The sequence below is a fragment of the Leguminivora glycinivorella genome, chromosome 19 (genome assembly GCF_023078275.1).
Source record: "Leguminivora glycinivorella isolate SPB_JAAS2020 chromosome 19, LegGlyc_1.1, whole genome shotgun sequence".
NCBI lineage: Eukaryota > Metazoa > Arthropoda > Insecta > Lepidoptera > Tortricidae > Leguminivora > Leguminivora glycinivorella.
This window is the reverse complement of record NC_062989.1, coordinates 5,817,460-5,836,488: the sequence shown is the minus strand read 5'-3', so window position 1 is coordinate 5,836,488 and position 19,029 is coordinate 5,817,460. Positions and strand designations below refer to the sequence as shown.

The 19,029-nt window shown below is 42.6% G+C and overlaps 1 protein-coding gene across 1 annotated transcript in view; it reads right to left on the bottom strand.

Moving 5' to 3' along the window:
• Positions 1–540: 540 nt before the first annotated feature.
• The window catches only part of LOC125236270 (tetratricopeptide repeat protein 28), a 178,448-nt gene continuing 159,959 nt past the window's right edge, over positions 541–19,029 (bottom strand). Inside the window, 33 exon segments of the mRNA XM_048142985.1 lie at positions 541–1,018; positions 1,021–2,115; positions 2,194–2,319; positions 2,413–2,715; positions 2,916–3,019; positions 3,185–3,340; positions 3,764–3,928; positions 4,179–4,399; positions 4,830–4,927; positions 5,069–5,150; positions 5,445–5,552; positions 5,933–6,093; positions 6,393–6,584; positions 7,041–7,168; positions 7,434–7,549; positions 7,961–8,091; positions 9,555–9,653; positions 9,898–10,052; positions 10,336–10,459; positions 10,760–10,937; positions 11,212–11,348; positions 11,695–11,797; positions 12,248–12,392; positions 12,642–12,821; positions 13,350–13,555; positions 13,812–14,051; positions 14,311–14,683; positions 14,907–15,126; positions 15,645–15,864; positions 16,245–16,358; positions 17,409–17,484; positions 18,170–18,333; positions 18,754–18,999. Of these exon segments, the coding sequence (XP_047998942.1) occupies positions 927–1,018; positions 1,021–2,115; positions 2,194–2,319; positions 2,413–2,715; positions 2,916–3,019; positions 3,185–3,340; positions 3,764–3,928; positions 4,179–4,399; positions 4,830–4,927; positions 5,069–5,150; positions 5,445–5,552; positions 5,933–6,093; positions 6,393–6,584; positions 7,041–7,168; positions 7,434–7,549; positions 7,961–8,091; positions 9,555–9,653; positions 9,898–10,052; positions 10,336–10,459; positions 10,760–10,937; positions 11,212–11,348; positions 11,695–11,797; positions 12,248–12,392; positions 12,642–12,821; positions 13,350–13,555; positions 13,812–14,051; positions 14,311–14,683; positions 14,907–15,126; positions 15,645–15,864; positions 16,245–16,358; positions 17,409–17,484; positions 18,170–18,333; positions 18,754–18,999 (6,258 nt within the window). The 3' untranslated portion in view covers positions 541–926.

The following is a 19,029-nucleotide window of genomic DNA, read 5'->3' as shown; positions in this document are numbered from 1 at the left end:
TATAACTTGACAAGTTATGGATCAATTAATTTCGAATCAATTAACATTGAATTGAGCAATTACCAGTTTATGATAATTGTTGTTTTTTGTAACTATTTTTAATAATTATGTTGAGTTTTATCATATCGACTTTGTAAGAACATCAGTGTGTTATCATTTATCGCGCGGCCGTACTAGCTTGCCAGGTCTTTACAATTACACATTAGTTTAGGTTTAGTGCTTAAGCGTGTCTTAATTTGTAAAGGTAGCTTTTACCCGCGACCTAGTCAGCGTAGAATAATAATGATGATTGATGGTAATCATTTGATGAAATTAACGTGTTTGTATTGATATCGGTTAAAGGAACGCTCGTTAAAGTTTCTGCATTTCATAGACAAAGGGTCATTGATTGATAACTATTAGGTTTGCTAATTCCAGAAAAGTGACTGTTCGATCAACCCTATAATTTACGAGTATATTATGCCGAGTTTTAGGTGGTCTAAGGTGGTTAGGTGGTGGTGGTTTTGGTAGGTATTCATTTAAACAAACATGCTAATATTCAATACGTTTATGATCGATTGTGTCATTACATTTTATGTTTACTATATACAATGGCAAGGTTTGTTTTAGAGTATTAGTATAATTACCTAACATTAACAACAGACGTAATTAGAAGTGTTGAAATAAATACTAACGCTAGGAGATACGATACTTGTGCTAGTTACAACTTAAAATAATCAAAATTTATATAGTTTAGAACTATATAATAATAACTAACTATAATTATACAAAATACAGTGCTTACATTACATATACATTAACCACAAAGAATGAATTGCTTGAGCATTTAAAGTATTTTACAAGATAATATTTAATTAAAATTTGTGCAATAACAAAATTCATTCACTTTTTTACACTGCAGAAAATAAAACATTTCACTCACATTGTTATTTCGGTGGGAAGTCAAGCGTCGTGTACGCAGGCCTCGTGCGGGGCACGGGCGGCCGGCGCGGGCGCGGGTGCGTCTTGCCCCCCTCGGCCGGCCCGCCCGCGCCCCCTCGCCCTCCTCCGGCAAGTACGGCGCGCGGGGACTTAGCACCAACGCCTTGTATGAAGAGTGGGAATCCGCTATACTCCTACCGTCCCCCTCGTCTCTTCGAGACATCTCTGAGAACGGAGACACGGATCTCTTCTCCATCGCGCTCGGCCCCGCCACCTCCTCTTTCGGCTTTAACTCATAAGCATTCTCCTCTTTCCTCTTTGGTTCGACCTCTTTCTTGAATTTATTCTGACGCTCGATTATTTCAGCAGTTGTCAGATCTGAACCTTGCACGTCTGTTTCTAAAGGCAAAGCTGATAGCCACGGCCTTGAAGAATTGTTGTTGCACCATCGCTCTTCGTTTTCGCTCGTGTCACCCAAGAGGCCGAGCTTTTCTAAGTTTTGCAGAAGTAGATTCTCACTAGAGCTGGCCGCTCTCATCTCCGTTTTTGAATCCTCTGCTAGCAGAAGCTCGGCTAGTGGAGGCGCGAGGCCTAGGCCAATATTCCTTTCATGATATACTTCAGATATTGTAGGAGTCATCTCGCCGCTCATATGCCGAACTTGGGCCATGGAGTCCCGACTACTCGTGCCCATTTTCGGTCGCGGCACTCGCTTAGAGGAAGAGGGTTGACTCATTTCCCTCACCTGTTCAGTCTTATCTTCTTCGGAAGTTCTCCTAGGTTGGGCTGCAGCTAAATCGTAGAAAGCGTCGAGGTATCTCGCATGGGAGTGATCAGGCCGTCTTCTGAGGACGGTGTCGTGGCCTGAGCTTTCCCAATCGGAGTCGTCTGTTGAAGGTGGGCGCCTAGTGTAAAGGGTTCTTATTTTGGTTTGATGTGCGAGTGCAAGAGAGACGTCTCGCTGGGGTGCTGACGGGGCAGGTTGTGGCGCAGCCGGTGGCGACGGTGTGAACGCCGCGTCACTCTCGCCTCTGTATCTAGGCGGTGGAGGTGCTGGCGGCGGGGCAGTTCTGCCGTCCGGCTCTCCGCGTCCTACGTCAGTTGAAGATGATGTGCCGCGCACGTACATTGTGAAGGCACCTCCACAAGATCCGAGTGGCAATGGGGGTGGTGGCACTGATGATGCGCTTTCCTCTGCAAGGAAAAAATATATTAGCATTTACTCAGAAAATAACTTGAAATAACTGATACTTTTTTCATAAGAAAACTTACGGCGATGTTGTCTTGGTGGAGGTTCTCCATCAGAGTGCGGTTCTAGGTCGCCATCGTCGATTGACGCCAATGATTCCACACTCGAGCTGGACTCCAGGCTAAGGCTTCTTGGCGCTTCTTGAGTATCTGTTAAAACAAAAGTAGCTTATTATTTGTAGAGACATTGTTTCGTGATATCTTGATATGTTTTATTCTATGGTTTTTAATGGTGTTACTTACCGAATAGAGCAAGTAGCGCTTGCAGCACGAACTGTATATGTCGTCTATTAGCCGCCTTCCCAGTTCGCAAGGTCACCTCATCCTGGCCAACCTCCGCCAGATCGAAGCCCAAGGACGCCAACAACTCATGGCACCCGTTCACCCGCCACAGTCTCACGTTCACCGCCACTTCGATGGTATCACTATCAGAGTTTTTGACCGAAAACTGGGAGATGACGGAACGTATTACACCGATTATATCGTCGGCAACGTCTCCGTTCGAGATAAGTTTTGATAGTGCTTGTAGTGTTGTTGGTGATAGACCTGGTGATAGAAAAGTAGCAATCGTCAATACAAATAGGTAAGTTTAGTATGATGGCAGGTAGGGTAAGAGCCAAACCGGAACAAAAGAAATACTTGTAGGTGGACTTACTCAACAAACCAAGCACAAAGTGGTATATCAGTCAGTCGTCACGTATGGAATGTATTAAGGTTTTTTTTTAATAAGAGTATTTTTAACAAACCTAATAATGCCTGAAGACTAGCGGAGCACTGTGTCAGTCTTTCTTCCGGATCACTTTGTGGAAAGAACACGCTGGAGGGTATTCCGTTTGCTGCAGGCTCAAACCTGATAAAAAAAACTCATTGAAATTTTATTTGTTAGATGCAAACATATTACAAATAACCATGTTTGTAATAAATAAGAAGGTATTTTAATCATGATGAATAAGGTTTAAATTATATGATTGCTTTTCAAATAAAGTTGTATGATGCTAAAGTATACAAAATGTACCTGAACCCGACGCTCATCAACAGCTCTCTCCAGCCAGCGGCTGTCCCGGCTTTGTTCTCTATGCTCTTCTGAGTGGTGTACATCGCGTTCTTCTGGCCTCGCACTATTCGCTGTAGAGATTTCTCTACCAAGTGCAGGCACACTCGCAAAGCGTCCCTGAAAGTTATTCCAACATTAAGATAGGGAATAATTATAATTATTTAATGGAAAAGATAACTGCGCCAAAATGGTTGAATTTGCGTGTCCCATGAGCTGTCTTATGAATCTATGAATAGTCGTATTAATGAGAAGGATATTTACTGTCCGATCTGCGTGAGTAGCCGAATGCACAAACGCTTCACGAAACGGTCACGATTCGCGAGCATTTGGGCATTGGGCTACGCACACTGATCCGATACGTAGCTGCTGGTACAGGCGCAAACCCGAATGTCATTCGCTGCAACTCATGCGAACCATTCACGTACCTAATCGATGGTTTCGTTACACTCACCGATACTTCTCAGGTGAAGTACTGCGCGTGACCCCTCAACGCCATCTTATTTGGCGTCGTCCTCTGTAAATACTGTTGATGACACTCACCGGCATTTATCAGGTGAGGCCAGCAGTTCACACAGCGCTTGACCCATCAGCGCCACCTTGTTGCTGAGACGAACATTGGCACCAAGTAACACCTGTCCGGCCCAGTGCGCTGGGTGCGCGAAGAGTTTCGTGTGACGGACAGTTTGCATGGCGTCACCGAGGGCTCTGGAAACAAGAGGCGTAGATTAGAAGCGTCATTCAATCACATCGAGAAAAGTGGGGACTGATGTTAGAACTGCATATTCTTAAACATCAAAAATATTCACTTGGCTACCTATTGCCGTGCAGCTACGCAAAGAACAAAGCCCGATACAGGATCTTAGTGGCTGTATCTTGCGGAGTTGGCTAGATTGTGAGTAGGATAGCCTGCGCTTCAGCCGCTAGGAGTGAGCGAGACAAACAGTGAACAACTTACTTAGCAACCCTGCTTCCTTGCAGCAGCGCCGAGTACAGCGCCCGGTACAGGATTTTAGTAGCAGTGTCTTGTGGAGCAGGCCAGAGTGTAAGCAGGATAGCTTGCGCACCGGCCGCTAGGAGTGAGCGGCACAGCGAAGACACACCCTCGCCTGCCAGAGCCACGTCTTCGTTCTCAGTGCCGAGGAGAGCCGCGCTGGACGGGGCGCAGGATATCACCACCTGGTGAAGAAAATTGTGTATAGAATTATGTATCTGTCAATATTTGAGGTTCTTCTTCTTCTTCCTCGGTTCCTCATGGCTGTGGTTACAGGTTGCGACCACATGAGGTTATTTGAGGTTACGCGAGGCGGTTTCAATTTATTGGAGGTATTATGAAGTATTGGATCACAAGGAACCTTTAGGCATGGAAAGTCACATGAAAAGTTGTTCTTGACTGATAACTCTATTACCATACTATTCAATATACTCTATGACGTCCATATCTTAAAGTTTAAATATGAATTGCGAATTAAAAAACAACTTTTCTTTGGGAAAGCAAATCCTTGTCTATAAATCTTCGTCTTTGTTATATTTTTTAGATTTGCGGCTTCTTCTGCTGATGAAGTGGAGTGTCTAAGTATATTGGGTATTTGGATATGTAATTTCTTACCAGTCTGGCAGTGATCTTCATGCTCATTATCTCTGAAGCTGTCAGCATGAACTCGGAGGCTGGTGGCAGTTCCTCATTGCTCGGAGTCATTTCTGTACCTGGCAAACAAATCAATACAGTTTAGAAAAATATACCTACAAATCACGCCGGTTAACATCTATTATAATATAATTTTACTGGTAAAATTTTATTTATTCTAAATTGATAGAAATAATGAGAATATTAAATTAGGTTCTTACTTTCTTCTTCGTTTTCAGTCGACGTGTCAGCTGCCCCACTGCCAACACTGGTGTTCAACAAACGTTTGGATTGTGAGTCGACCTGAGGAAATAACACATAGTAACTTATTACAATTATAATGTTCTTGGTATCTGTCTAAACTAATTATATAAGAAACTAAGACTAAACTTAAAAGCTAGCTAATGTCTAAAATAGGCCCTTGAGGCATTGTACCAAGGATACTGGCGACATTTCCTCGCTGTATCGCAATGCTGATATCACTGTATCGCAATGTGCGAGGAAGTCGCCAGCTCTTCGATCTTTATATTCATGTCTAGATCTTAAAATCTACGGAAACAATCTATTAATACAAAAAGAAACAGAAAAGATGCTCACCACTTCGCCAGGACTCAGAACAATCGCAGGTGTCTTCCAGCAGATATGAGTGGCGAAATGGACGCACTCGGCCTGGGGCAGTTGTGCCAATACTGCTTCTTTCGATGCCTGGAAATAAATAGTAACATTTGAACACCAAAAATGTCAACTGACGTGCACAACCTGCACGAATATGCCTAGAACCTATTGCTTATTTTTTTTAAATTATAAATGGGCTTATTCCTGGCCACAGACTAGCTAACCAAAGGCAAAGACGTGGCCCACGATGGAGTGAGCTCGCCCAGAAGATGCGTGTTCACTCTCAGAACATAATTATCATCATATGACTATTCATTCTAAGTCACGAGATGTTAGATTAGACCTTTGGACGCGCAAGACAGCGACAGAAGGGCAGGAAATTGAGTATCCTTGATTCCATTCTTGTAGTACCCTACCCTATAACTCGGAACAAAAACCTACAACTACAATTAGATTAACATTACCATTACCTGATAATCAGTAAGAGCTGTAACCCTCAGCATATCAGCAACTAACTCTGCCTCCTTCAGTTGCGCGTGCACGCCCGCCCAGCGGCCTCCACCCACGCGCGGCCCGCCCACCACCAGGCATCGCATCCCCGCTTCGGCGTTGGAGTTCGAGGCAGTTGTACCTGGAAAAATAACGATAAGATTGAGAAACGATTTCACATCAATCAAAATATTCTTAAGGAATTCAACGCTTTCTTTGAAAATACTCCTAACTCATATGAACTTTCACAACAAGTTCTTCCCCTCGCTCGTGAGATCATCTCACTTCTCGTCATCTTCTTAATAGTAGGTAGGAGTAAAATCGACACGAGTAGAACATATTTATTATCTACAGGGTCAAACTTTTTCATAGCAGCTCATCGGTTATTCAATATTAGTACCATCAGTTTTCGTCCGATTAAGATTGTAACCAATTTGTTACCTCGTTCATGGGGCCTCGCCCTGGGTCGGTGGTGCCTCAACGGCCGTAGCGCGGGCGCCGCAAGAAGTGCGTAGCGTTCACAGAGCGGTTCATCTGTGCCGCGCAGAGCTCCCCAAGGACACGCGTAGAGCGCGCCTTCTACAACCAATACTAGTTCTCGTCGGCCGCCACAGCCTCGTCGACCATGGGATGCTGCAAACACAAATGGAAAATTTTAACAACATGGCTAAGGACAGATATCTGATGTATCTACCTTTAAACAATTTATTATCGATTCTACAGGTTTTCCGCACTGTAAATTGCTCATGCGAGCATGCTCAGTAGCAGGCGTCTTGTTACAGAAGAGTTAGGACTTATGTTTATTAATAGTAAAGAAGATAAAAAAAAAGATAAAAGATATTTTATTGAGTCAATAGAGGTGCTTAATTCTACTTACAATTTTAACATTTTACTATCATGGTACAAAACAAAAAGATAAGTGTCATCTGATCCGCGTACTAGTGTGAAGAAGATTTATTAAAATTTGTAATAGATAGGCTGATCTACATTTATTGTGGAGACTGGGAAGTGAAAGGGCCCCACGTTGGGCGCCAAAGTAACGACAAACTCAGGGATTCGTTATAAGGGGAACATGAAGTTGAAACATACCGTGGTTGTTATTGCAAGACGCCGGCAGGAGATCCTCAAAGGGAGCCAGCAGCATCTGGTACAAGGTGCTCAGACAAGCTGGTCCTTGCCAAGATGGCTGCTTCTTGCGGGAACCGTGGACGCTGGATCTGAACAAACATATTGGAAAATACACGAAATCTCTCAAAACCTCGATACACCGAGGGCCTCTGGAGGCAAAAGGAGAACTTTCATTCTTGGATGAATGTAGATTGATAAAAGCCCTATGTTATCTTTTTTTACCACGCACCAAAAAAATTACATTTTCGGACTAGGTACGAGAATTAAGTACAGTCTAAAACCTAATGTAAAATTTTATCAAGTAACAGATTTAATTGCAAATTCGGAAGCAATCTAAAATAGGATTTTACAAACCTTGTCGATCCTTGTAGACTAGCAACAGATCCTGCGACAGATCCGCCAACCGATCCCACACTGAAGAGCGAGCTCAGTGAATAATTGGACGAGTTCAAAAGATGATTGCGAGCCACCTGAATAATATGAAAACATTAAATTGTGTTTGTAAAGATGGGTGTTAACGGAATTACTTGACATTTGAAAGCCAGCGTCATACTTATTGTGAGTAACGCATTATCCTGAACCTCGACGGAATCACAGTACCTATAATAAAGAGTACTATCGTACAGTGTGGCCACTCCCGCTTCCCGCTGAAAGTGCCGCCCTTCTACATCTACTACATCACCGTTACCGCCTGTCAAGAACGCGACCAGTCGACCTGTCTTATCTCACTGATACAAGCATGGTACGCGTTCACCTACATGAGCTCAGACTGTGTGCGTAGGAATGCGCCTCTCATAATGTTTGATCACCAGTGTCCGAGGTTTGACGGAATATAGGAAAGTTGATATTGGGCTAGTCATAGTTGAACAACAATAACTTACCATTCTGGCGAGTCCTCCAGCGGGTAACTCTTCAGGCTCCCATTGGTCGTCGTTGTCGTTTATTCGTTCAGCGGACGTTTTCAGCCAAGCCGACCATTCGGTTATACACCTCTCTAGTTTTCCGAGACCACCTGTGATAAGAAAAACTGAAATATTACTTTATAAACTGTATGGCATGGGAATACGCGGTCTCGCTCATAACTGGTTTAAATCATACCTTCAAAACCGTATGCAATGTGTACAAATAGAATTTTACGACGAAAAATCCGAAGCTATTAAAACAGTTACGTCAAACATGCGAAATATAACCTGTTCTATCCCCCAGGGAAGCGTTTGTGGATGTCTCCTTTTCTTGGCGTATATAAACGACCTGCCAAAAAACATAGACACGAACACGAGCTGCGTTATGTTTGCCGATGATGTTTCTCTTTTGTTTAAATGCAATAATAGTTTAGAATGTAATAATCAGCTTAAAAATATTTTTTTCACGGTAAAAAACTGGCTCAGTGACCACAATTTAGAAATTAATTTGAATAAAACCAAAATTATACAATTTAAACCTGCACAAAAAAACCTATTGAGTTAAATTTAGAAAGCAATTCATGTAATATAGAGGAAGTCACAGAATTCAACCTTTCAGGCATAACAATAGACTCCGGAATTAATTGGAAAGGACATATCCAAAAAATTAAAACAAAAATGTCTAGTTTTCTATATGCACTTAGTGTATTAAAAAGAAATACAAATTTTAAATGTGCGTTATCAGCCTACTACTCATATGCGTTCGCGTGGCTCCGCTACGCCGTGGAGCTGTGGGGGGACAGCGCCGAGGCCGATCAGCTGTTCGTGATGCAAAAGAAATGTGTTCGTATCCTAGCTAATATCCGGATCCCGAACAGTTGCCGCCCATACTTTATCCAATACAGGCTGTTAACCCTACCCTGCATTTATATATTACAGGCTGCGCTTTTTGTCCGGGAAAATTCAGATTTATTCGTATTAAAACGAGATAAGGAAAATACTAGACCGCAATACAGGAATAAACTCCTTTTACCAAAAACTAATTTAGAAATGTGTAAAAATAGTCCCCAATATAAATGCATTTTGATATTTAATAAAATTCCTAACACAATCAAATTAGAACCTAGAAATGAATTATTTAAAAGCAAATTTAAAAAATTACTAATTGATAAATGCTATTACTCGGTTAAGGATTTCCTTAATGACAATAGTTTGGATAGCATACCATAATCTTTCAAATAATATTAGAATATTAAATGAATTGTATTTATTGAATGTAATCAAATTAAATCATTAAATTAATTGTTATTATATAATAATACCTAAAGTTTAGCTTTTAGTCTAGTTTTAAGTTTCTGTTGCATGCCCTTCCAGGGTGTCATGGCCTTACTTGTACCTTATTATGTAACATCCTAATTTTATTGTACATGACTACAACAAATAAATGAAATGAAACTGTTTTTGTTTCTGTTCAACTGGAATTACTGGGCCGTTACCAGGAGGCGGGCGAGTTAGTTGGGGAAAAGTTTAAAAGTTTGTTTCCTAGACCTAGAGATTTTTTTAAATGACTTACCCGTATTCGTATGCATTTCATCAGGACTGATGTCCGGCAAACTGTTGTCAGTTTCTTGGGCTTCTTCGATCAGCGAAATTTGATGGAATCTTAGTATACCTAAAACCAAGGGAAATAAGTCATCGAAACGTATATATGTAGCTTATATCGTTTTAAGACTTAAAAATAATGAAGAGGTTTCCAACTTAAACGTAATAAATTATTCCTCTTCCTTTGAAAATCCTAAATCAACCCACCCAACTCCTTATGACGATGACACAAGATGAGGGTTCAAAAAAAAGACGAAAGGCTTCGAGAAACGTTTTGGCAGATATAGATAGACTATAGTAAGATTGTAACATACCCTTGTGTGGTTGAAGCAGCCACGCATAAAGCCGGCCGGCAGCCAAACTGTAGTACAAGACCGGGGCCTTCTGCTTGTTTACGACCTCCAGGACTTGGTCGATGTTGGCCGGACACCACGGCTCCGGACTTTTTATGGCCTCTTCTGCGAGGCTTCTGGAGACAACAAATTCAAGAAGTGTAAGTACTTAATTATGAAGAACAAAGGAATTGGTGTATCTTGGCACATATATATGTACAAAAAGGACTTTTGACTCGAAGGGAATCTTTATACAAATGGGCATCTGGCAATCAGTATGCTACTTAAATTAGAATACCGTATGTACATATCTACTAACTCATTATCATGATGAAGTGAGGTTTATCATACAAGAGTCTACTTAGGTAGGCCTCTGATCAAGCTTTAAATGAGGCTGTCATAAAATCACAAGCTTTTTACCTTTGCACAGTATGCAGATCCAAGTTGTTTATGTTCAAGGAGCTCTGCTTTTCCCCGACGGTATCCAATGCTCGACAGCGGCCGCGTTCCGCTACTACTAGAGCCTCCGAATGACGTCCCAACTCTGAAGGTAAAATATAAATCATCAGCATACTTCAGCAATTCACAAATAAATTTGTATAACGAAGAAAAAGGGCTCAGTTCTCAACACGCTGATTCGTGTGCATAATTATCTCCTATAAGTATTATATATAATTTAACGTAGGTAAGTACAGTCTACGGTTGGCTGGATGCTTATTCTCATGCTCGAGAGAAATTTAGATGGTAAAATCAGTGATCGGCATTGACGGTGCTAAAAAGTATGGACATGAAAAGACAAGACGCAGATTTGCACACAAAGACTAGCTCGAGCTGGGTTACTTACCCACAAGCACCCGCTGCAAAGCGTGTTGCGTGGAAGTGTAGAGTGCCGAGATCTTCTTGTTCCTGTGCTTTTCGCTACCGGACTCGAGAACCCTCAGTGCAGCGTGCAGCTGTTCTTTGGCTTCTTCTAGTTCTCCTGAAGCCCAGAGCGCGAAGCCCAGCCTGTGACGGACACGAGCCTGGAAAATAAGTACCTACATAAATTTAATTCCTGTTGCCATTTTGCCGGTTGCATACCCTCGTCGAGAACCTCTTTCGAAAGTTTCGGCGAGGCCCCAGTTTAATGGAAGAAGCTCGAAATGAGAATGGAGCAGTATGCTGTAAAGTTGGGAAAGGAAAGGGAAGAGATCACTTTCCCGTACAGATTTTTACTTTACTGTACATGTCATGTGTCAGTATGTTTATTAGGCGTTATTTTGATCATGAACAGCAGTAATAACTAATTTATCGTACCTCTTCATCAACGTCAGCTAAGCCTTCCGTAGCTGCTAAAGCTTGTCTCAGATAAGAGACGGCACTACCACAAGCGCCCATAGCGAGGTGAGCGCGTCCCAAATCTGCAAGAGCTTGTGCCCGGCCTCGTGTGTCTCCTGTGAAAATGGATACCGTAAGACCGCGACTGCTTCTAACACATTTGTTTGTAGATATCACGTTTAAAAGGAGAAAGAGCAGCAAAGGTTTACTTCGTAATTGGCACTAAATGTCTCAACTGCTACGATATTGATTAAAGTAGGATTCCGTATCTGGAAAATATCTCAACTGTGCTTTAGTTTCTGACGCTTTACATCATATTGCAGTTACCTACATTACATCAAAGCAGTAGGCACAGCGTTCAAAAACCCATCGTAAAATAAATAAATAAATATTATAGGACATTTTTTAAACAGATTAAAACTAAAAGCAACTTAAAATTATGGTAATGGAGCTGATAGTTACCTGCAGCAGTGGCATGCCGTAGTCTGGACTCGTGCCACCGAGCGGCCTCCGCATGAGCACCCATAGAAGCATGCGCCGCGCCCAGTCCACCGCACGCACGAGCCTGAAAACAAACGGTACGTATTACAACTAATTATGAACAAATCAGCAGTATAAGGACTTGTAGTCTAGTCCTGGTTCATAACAGTGCAGCACCTACTATATCTTTTATGGTATCCGACCACATGGAAGCGAGAGACATTCGACGTTATTATCATCTCCCGCAAGAAACGACATTGGGAACCATTCGAAGCCTGTTTTGTAACAATAATAATATACCGAACTGTGGTATCTTCTAGAATAATTCAGACGGTCCCAGATTATTGTGGATCGTTATAATTCAAGGGCTTCGCCTTCTAGATATTTATAGAACAGTCTAAAAGACATTCGAGATTGTTCGAGGGCATTGTATTTAATGTCATTGAGGGCATTGCATAATATTGCAAAACGGTCTGAAATTTTTAGCTTACTTCTAATACAAAGATACTGTACACTGAAATAAAGGGTGCTATACCTGCAGATGCGTAAGCCCCAGTCTATGAGCCAGCTCCAATTCAGCTCGGTGGTGGCGAACGGCCGCAGCGTGGTCGCCTAGCGCGTGTTGAGCTACGCCCAGCGAGTGGCACGCTTCGGCTTCCATTATTTGGTTGTTTAGCTCCCTGTAACGATAAATACATCAATGTATCACAAATCAGTTACAGGCGTGTGACTTTTTAGGCCACAGTCTCTGGTTGACTCCCTTGCCCAGTGAGGCTTTCTGCAACGTACATTGTTAAAGAACAAAGAACTTCGTGACTAGCCGTGTTCGGGATTTAGGACTGCTCCAAACTGCCAAAGGTTTATTCAAAAGGAAGAATGAGGGAAATGGGGTGGAAGGAATTTTTAGTGTGATCTGCCATAAAACTTACTTGGCAATATTTTTCTGATGCTCCAAGCAAGACACAGCCTGCTCCAGATTGTTGAGAGCAATGTGCAGTGCGCCCAACTCGCCATACGCCTGTGCCTTAGCCTCCGGCATTCCCAACTCATGAGATACCACCAGGCGCTTCTCCAGGCAAACCAGGGCTTGCTGGAGATTACCGACTGATCTGGAATAGCATAGAAAAAGAGAGTTTAGTCAGTTCCGCAATCGCACAAGACTATAGTTTTGAAACGGTTATTTAAGAAGTATAATACAATTTTAAACATAGAAGCTGATGAATCCATTACAAGTGAATGAGGGGTTTCTATAATAGGTATAGACACAATCTACTATACTTAAGTTCTCGTACGTATTGTTGTTGACCAAGTACCTTTATGCTTACGAGTAAAAATTTGTTCGAAAGTAGCCAAAAGTTCAAGTGCAGGTAAAATGGTTGTGCCCTGCGATTGAGGTATAGGTTGAAAGTAGCAATGCCGCTGATGATGTTGGTGGCAAAAGCATTATGATTAAACTTTACATGATTGCTTACTTATGACTAAGCCCTAAGCCTCTATACGCTCGTTCGTCATACGTCAAGTGCTGTTCGTGGTATTTGGCCGCCTCGTCCGGATCCCCGAGGGCGTCGTAGCAGTCGCCGAGAGAGCCTAGTGCTCGGACTTTATCTAGCCGGCAGGTTGAATTATAAATTGCTTACTTGTGACTAAGCCCTAAGCCTCTATACGCCCGTTCCTGCTCCCTCGAGTTGTCCAGCTTCAGGGCCGCAGTCAAGTGCTGCTCGTGGTACTTGGCCGCCTCGTCAGGGTCTCCAAGAGCGTCGTAGCAGTCGCCGAGAGATCCGAGTGCTCGGGCTTTATCTAGCTGACAGGTTGGGGTGTTCACTCGCTCTAGGATGGCCAGTTGCTACAAGAAAAAGGTAACTATTATTTTAGCAGTATAAAGGACCCAAAATTCAAGCCAATTTCATGCCTGTTGTTGGAGAAGTAGGTAGTGTGGAGTTTAACAAACTAATCAATCGATCACGAAAAACAAAGAGCTTAACGACGGTGCAGTGTAAGTACTTAACAACTGTGGAGTTAGAGGCACTCATAGGCTATGGAGATTGATCATCATCAGGCGGACCGTATGCTTGCTTATGTGATTTTTTTCTATTATTTACCTGTTCTAAATATCCAATGGCATCTTCATAGTGCCCCATGTTAAGCTTCGCAATGCCCAAGTTTCCGTAAGCCTGCGCCTCCAGGGCACAGTCCTGCAACTCCTGGGCCCTCTCCAGCTGTTCCCTGTAGCATCTGGCTGCGTGCGAGTAGTGGCCTAAGGCCATATGGACGGCGCCTAAGTGGGAGTGTGCGCGGGCTTCTCCTGCTGAGTCACCGGCTTCTTGGCGAAGAGTTAGTTCCTGTAAATTAGAACATGATTGATATTCTATCGAAGGCAGATTCATTTAAAGCGCGGAAGAGAGAAAAAACAAACGACACCTGACAGATTTCTAAAGAAGGTAAGCAGCATAAGAAGAAGAATATTTACATGACAATGTTGTATCAAAGCGACAAAAATGAATGAAATTGGAGCTAATGAAGGTAGCACAGTTAAAGATACAGATAATTTTTGCCTGGAAGTTAATATCGAACGAATTTCCAGAGCGGCATATGCTGTACCTGTGTATGATGCCCCAACGCTGCATCAAGCCTCCTTTGTAGCCTCCTGGCCAGCCCAAGGGCACCACAAGCCGCCGCCTCCAAAGACCGATCCCTCGCCTGCCTCGCGAACCCGAGCTGCCTCTGATACATCTTAACAGCCTCTTCAACTTCCCCCATCTTGATCAACACATCCCCAATGTTCCCCAAAGCTCTGAACTTCCCTTGTAAGTGCTGGGTCATGTGCGCAATGGCTAGGAAATACTTTTGGCATTCTAACGCCGTTTCTAAGTTGCCTAGGGCAAGATGGGCTAGACCGAGATTGCAATACGCTCTGCCCATGTTCATTTTGTCTTGAAGATCTTTGGCTAGTGAGAGGTCTTGGTCGTAATATCTGCAAGAAAGTAGAAAGCACGCCGTTATTAGTCGCAGTGTTTATAAATTTATTAAAAATACATGACAAGAATGAAACGGGTCTGATATTGCTATGAGAATGGTCCAAGTGTGGTTCCCGTCGGACTGATTCTTTTTCAGGGTAGTACCTTAATTTAATTTAATTCTCTTTATTTTGCCCGTCCTGGGTTTTATAGGTATCAAAGTTAAAAAAAAAGACTTACCTAACAGCCTCTCTATAATTCCCCAGACAGTAATGCGCGTAGCCAAGAAAGTGGCAAGCTTTGGCTTCAGCAGTGACATCCCCCAGCTCCTGAGACAGCATCAAATGCTGTTCGTAGTACGGGACAGCTTGGGCAAATTCTCCTCGGGAGGACAGGCAGTTGCCAAGGTTGAGGAGTGCACACGCTTCGCCTGCTGCGTCTTTTAGTTCGCGGGCGATGCCTGAAATGTAAAAAAAAATTCTATTGATGAGAGGTGCTAATTTAGATTGTTATAGAACAAAGACCTGCAAGGCTATTATGCTTTCAATTTTATCACTTATCAACGTGGATAAGACATATGTCACGCTCACACTGACAATAGTGACATACTTGCCAGAATGTGACGGATGCTTGATCCAAGTAGATAAGTGATAAAATTGGAAGCATAATAGCCGGGCTGAATCGTCCACTCTTATAAATCTTCACCTTATGGTGAGAGACAAATTGATCGATGGAATCAGGCGTTACTTTGCGGAAATCCATGTTAATCGTAAAACAATCGTGTCGTTATCTATTCGCGGATTAGCAAAGGAAAGTTCTAGTTTACGAGAGACAAATTGGGTTGGGAGCTTATAATGCTTGGTACGCCACAGCCAGGTTTCCATGAGTGGAAGCTTCAGAACTCCTATCATGGACCTCCTTAGAGATAGTCAGCTCTTGCTTGTGGTACTTGATAGCTTTTTCTTAGAGCGTACTTACCTAAATGCGCCCTATAATGGAACAAGGCCATATCATGCGCTCCGAGCGCTTGGTACGCCACCGCCAGGTTCCCATGAGTGGACGCCTCTGAGCTCCTGTCGTGGACCTCCTTGGAGATAGTCAGCTCTTGCTTGTGGTACTTGATGGCTTGCTCGTAAAAACCGGCTGCAGAATAGGCGTTACCGATGTTACCGTAGGCGCGGCCCATGCCGGCTTTATCCTGAGGAATCAAAAAATTGAGTCAACTTAGGATTTAGAATCTTGGTACAATTTGGTACCAGGTTCTAAGCGAAAAGTAATGCTGTTTGCCAGGTGCTAAGCGAAAAGTAAGACTGTTTTATAGTAGTTAGTAAAAAACAGCGCTATTTCTATAATTTATAAAAAAAGAAATTAAGAATTTAATCAATAACTTGCAAACGCATATTATTCTTTGAACGAAGATTAAATGGTTCTCATAGCGTTATTGTGAAACTCTTTCGTAATTTAAGAAGATTGATTCGCTCGACAGTTGACGACTTTGGCAGTAAGAAAGTTAATCCATTAAGTCGATTGTGTTCGCTCCGTCAAAGCTTTACATAATAGCTGTAACTATATTCTTACCTGCAATTGCCTGGCTATCGACAAATGTGCCTGATGTAATTTTAACGCGGCATCATGTTCACCTAACAACTGGTACACAATACCCAGGTTAGAACATGCTCTGCCTTCCCCAACCTGCAAAAAATACATTAAATAAAGTATACAGTGGCAATAAGAATGTCATTGCACAGAATAATCGCACCGGTTTCATGACCAACTCTTTTACTGTCCAGGCAATAAGCCTGTGAAACGGCCTTCCACTAAACATTAGAAAATTATTATGAGCCTATTGTGTCCCACTGCTGGGCAAAGGCCTCCCCCTTCTTTCTCCATTCTTCTCGATCTTGAGCTAAAACTGGCCAGTCTGTCAAAAAGGAGTCCAAGTTATTCCGCCATCGCCGGCGAGGTCTGCCGGATCCTCTGTTCGACTCATGGGGCTCCCATTCCGTGGCTATCTTGGCCCACAAGTCATTCGGCATACGGCAGACATGTCCAGCCCAGTCTCACTTTAACTTGGCCGCTTTTCGAGCTACATCAATTATCCGAGTTTTTGAGCGCAGCGTGGTGCTTCGGATTCGATCTCTTAGTTTCACACCTAATATGCTGCGCTCCATAGCTCTCTGGCAAACCCCGAGTTTGGACTTCTGAGCTTCCGTCAAAGACCAATAATATTATAAATGGGAGCTCACTAATATTATAAATGGGAAAGTGTGTGTGTCTGTTTGTTTGTCTGTCCTTCAAGGCAAAACGGAGCGACGAATTGACGTGATTTTTTAATTGGAGATAGTTGAAGGGATGGAGAAGACATAGGCTACTTTTTGTCTCTTTCTAACGCGAGCGAAGCCGCGGGCAAAAGCTAGTATCTTATAAAGTATTAAGTGTAAGCTCACCCCCTCATTATAGTATTGAATGATTACGTATAGTTTTAATTGGTAAATAGTAGAACAGAAAGTGATATCTGATGATTGTTTTCTGTCACGATGCCTGCACGTATCAAATGTTTCTTTTTGACCCAGTGGTTGACTGGTAGAAATGCCTTAAGGCATTAAGTCCACAATTTGTACTTATTTTTTATGTTCAATAAAGTATAAATAAATAATAAATTAACCACCAAAATGAGATAAAACTAAACAACATAAAATGGTGTGAATTTTCAATAGTTATTTCATGATATTATTTTCTTACCTTGTCTCTAGCTGCAAGCGCAACATCTAGCTGCCTTTCGTGCCATTTCTTAGCCTGTGCGTAATCTCCCCCACATCTGGAATGTAAATACTTGTAATAAGTTACTTAAATTATGGACCGACAGTTAGTAAAGCGACAATTGAATGGTTGCATGGTTATTTCACTACACTAAATACAAATTAATATGCTCTTTCATAAGCCTTAGTGCGTTTTCACATTATCCGATCCGATATCGGATGTCGGACCGATATCCCATACATTATAGGCGCCATCTTGGATTTTTCCCATTGAAATCTTTCCGACATCCGATATCGGATCGGATAATGTGAAAACGGATTTAGGCCTGAAATACACTCGTAAGTTCTACTTACGTAAGTAGAGACACAGCTGTACCACCAAATGAGAAAGAATATAGTTATATCGTTCTAGCATATGGCTCTGTCTCTGTAAATTTTAAAAGCGCCACTAGCGCCTAATAACGACAACGCGCAAATAAAATCTTTGTGGGTCTAACTAAGATACCATCGACCAACGTAGATTTGAAATTATTTAAACTTCGTTCGACATTTTTTCAAAACGATCGCCGCCTTGGCTAGCCTCCCCAGAAGTTGCAGGCGTCCATCAGGCATAATTTATTTTTTAAACAATATCTGTGACAATAAGGGCCTCTTGCACCAACCCACCATTTTATATGAAATTTGACAGATGACAGCCCACTAAACCTGAGTTAAGTGGTTGGTGCAAGTGGGCTTAATAGATACCTTGCAGCATGTCCTAAGCCAGCGTAAGCCCTGGCTTCAATAGCTCTATCGCCTAGGTTCTGAGCGATCCTGAGCACATTCTCGTGGTAGGCGATGGCTTGAGCGAAGTTCCGTCTATAGTGATATGAGGATCCTAGGTTAGAGTATGCTCTTGCTTCTTCAACCTGTAAAAAAAAACCAAATAAGTACAATACGTGGAGCAACGTCATTTCGATTTGGAATTTAGAACAAAGAAACTGTCATCGACAAAGGTGCAGCGCTCAATCTTCATGGTCTCCTGTAGCTGTCCTCTCATCTGCTTTACCAGCTGGTCTGAACATATTGATTGGTGTGTTATCGTGTTCAAGGGAGAAAAACAGTAACCTTGCCTGATCTCCTCGCCAGCCTCAAATACTGCGTATGATAGCCAACAGCAGAATCAAACTCCCCATAGCCAAAAACACAGATCCAACGTTCTCAATTTCTCTAGCCTCTTGTAGTCGATCCCCCATCTGTTTCACTAGTTGGACGCATTGCTTATGGATAGCATGTGCGTTGGGGGCTGAATAAATGTATCCAAGAGAGAAAAGCAACAGTAGCCTTACCTGATCACCAAGTCTTCTAGCCAGCCTCAAATGCTGTGTATGGCAGTCAACAGCAGAATCAAACTCCCCCATAGCCAAATACACAGCTCCCACGTTCCCAATCTCTCTAGCCTCTTGCAGTCGGTCTCCCATCTGTTTCACTAGTTGGACGCATTGCTTGTGGCTAGCTAAGGCATTAGGGTAATCGCCGATGGCTGTATACACGTGGCCGAGGGATGTGAGCGCGGCGGCTGCGGCTTGAGTATCCTGCAACAAAGTAAAGTTTTATTAATTGGG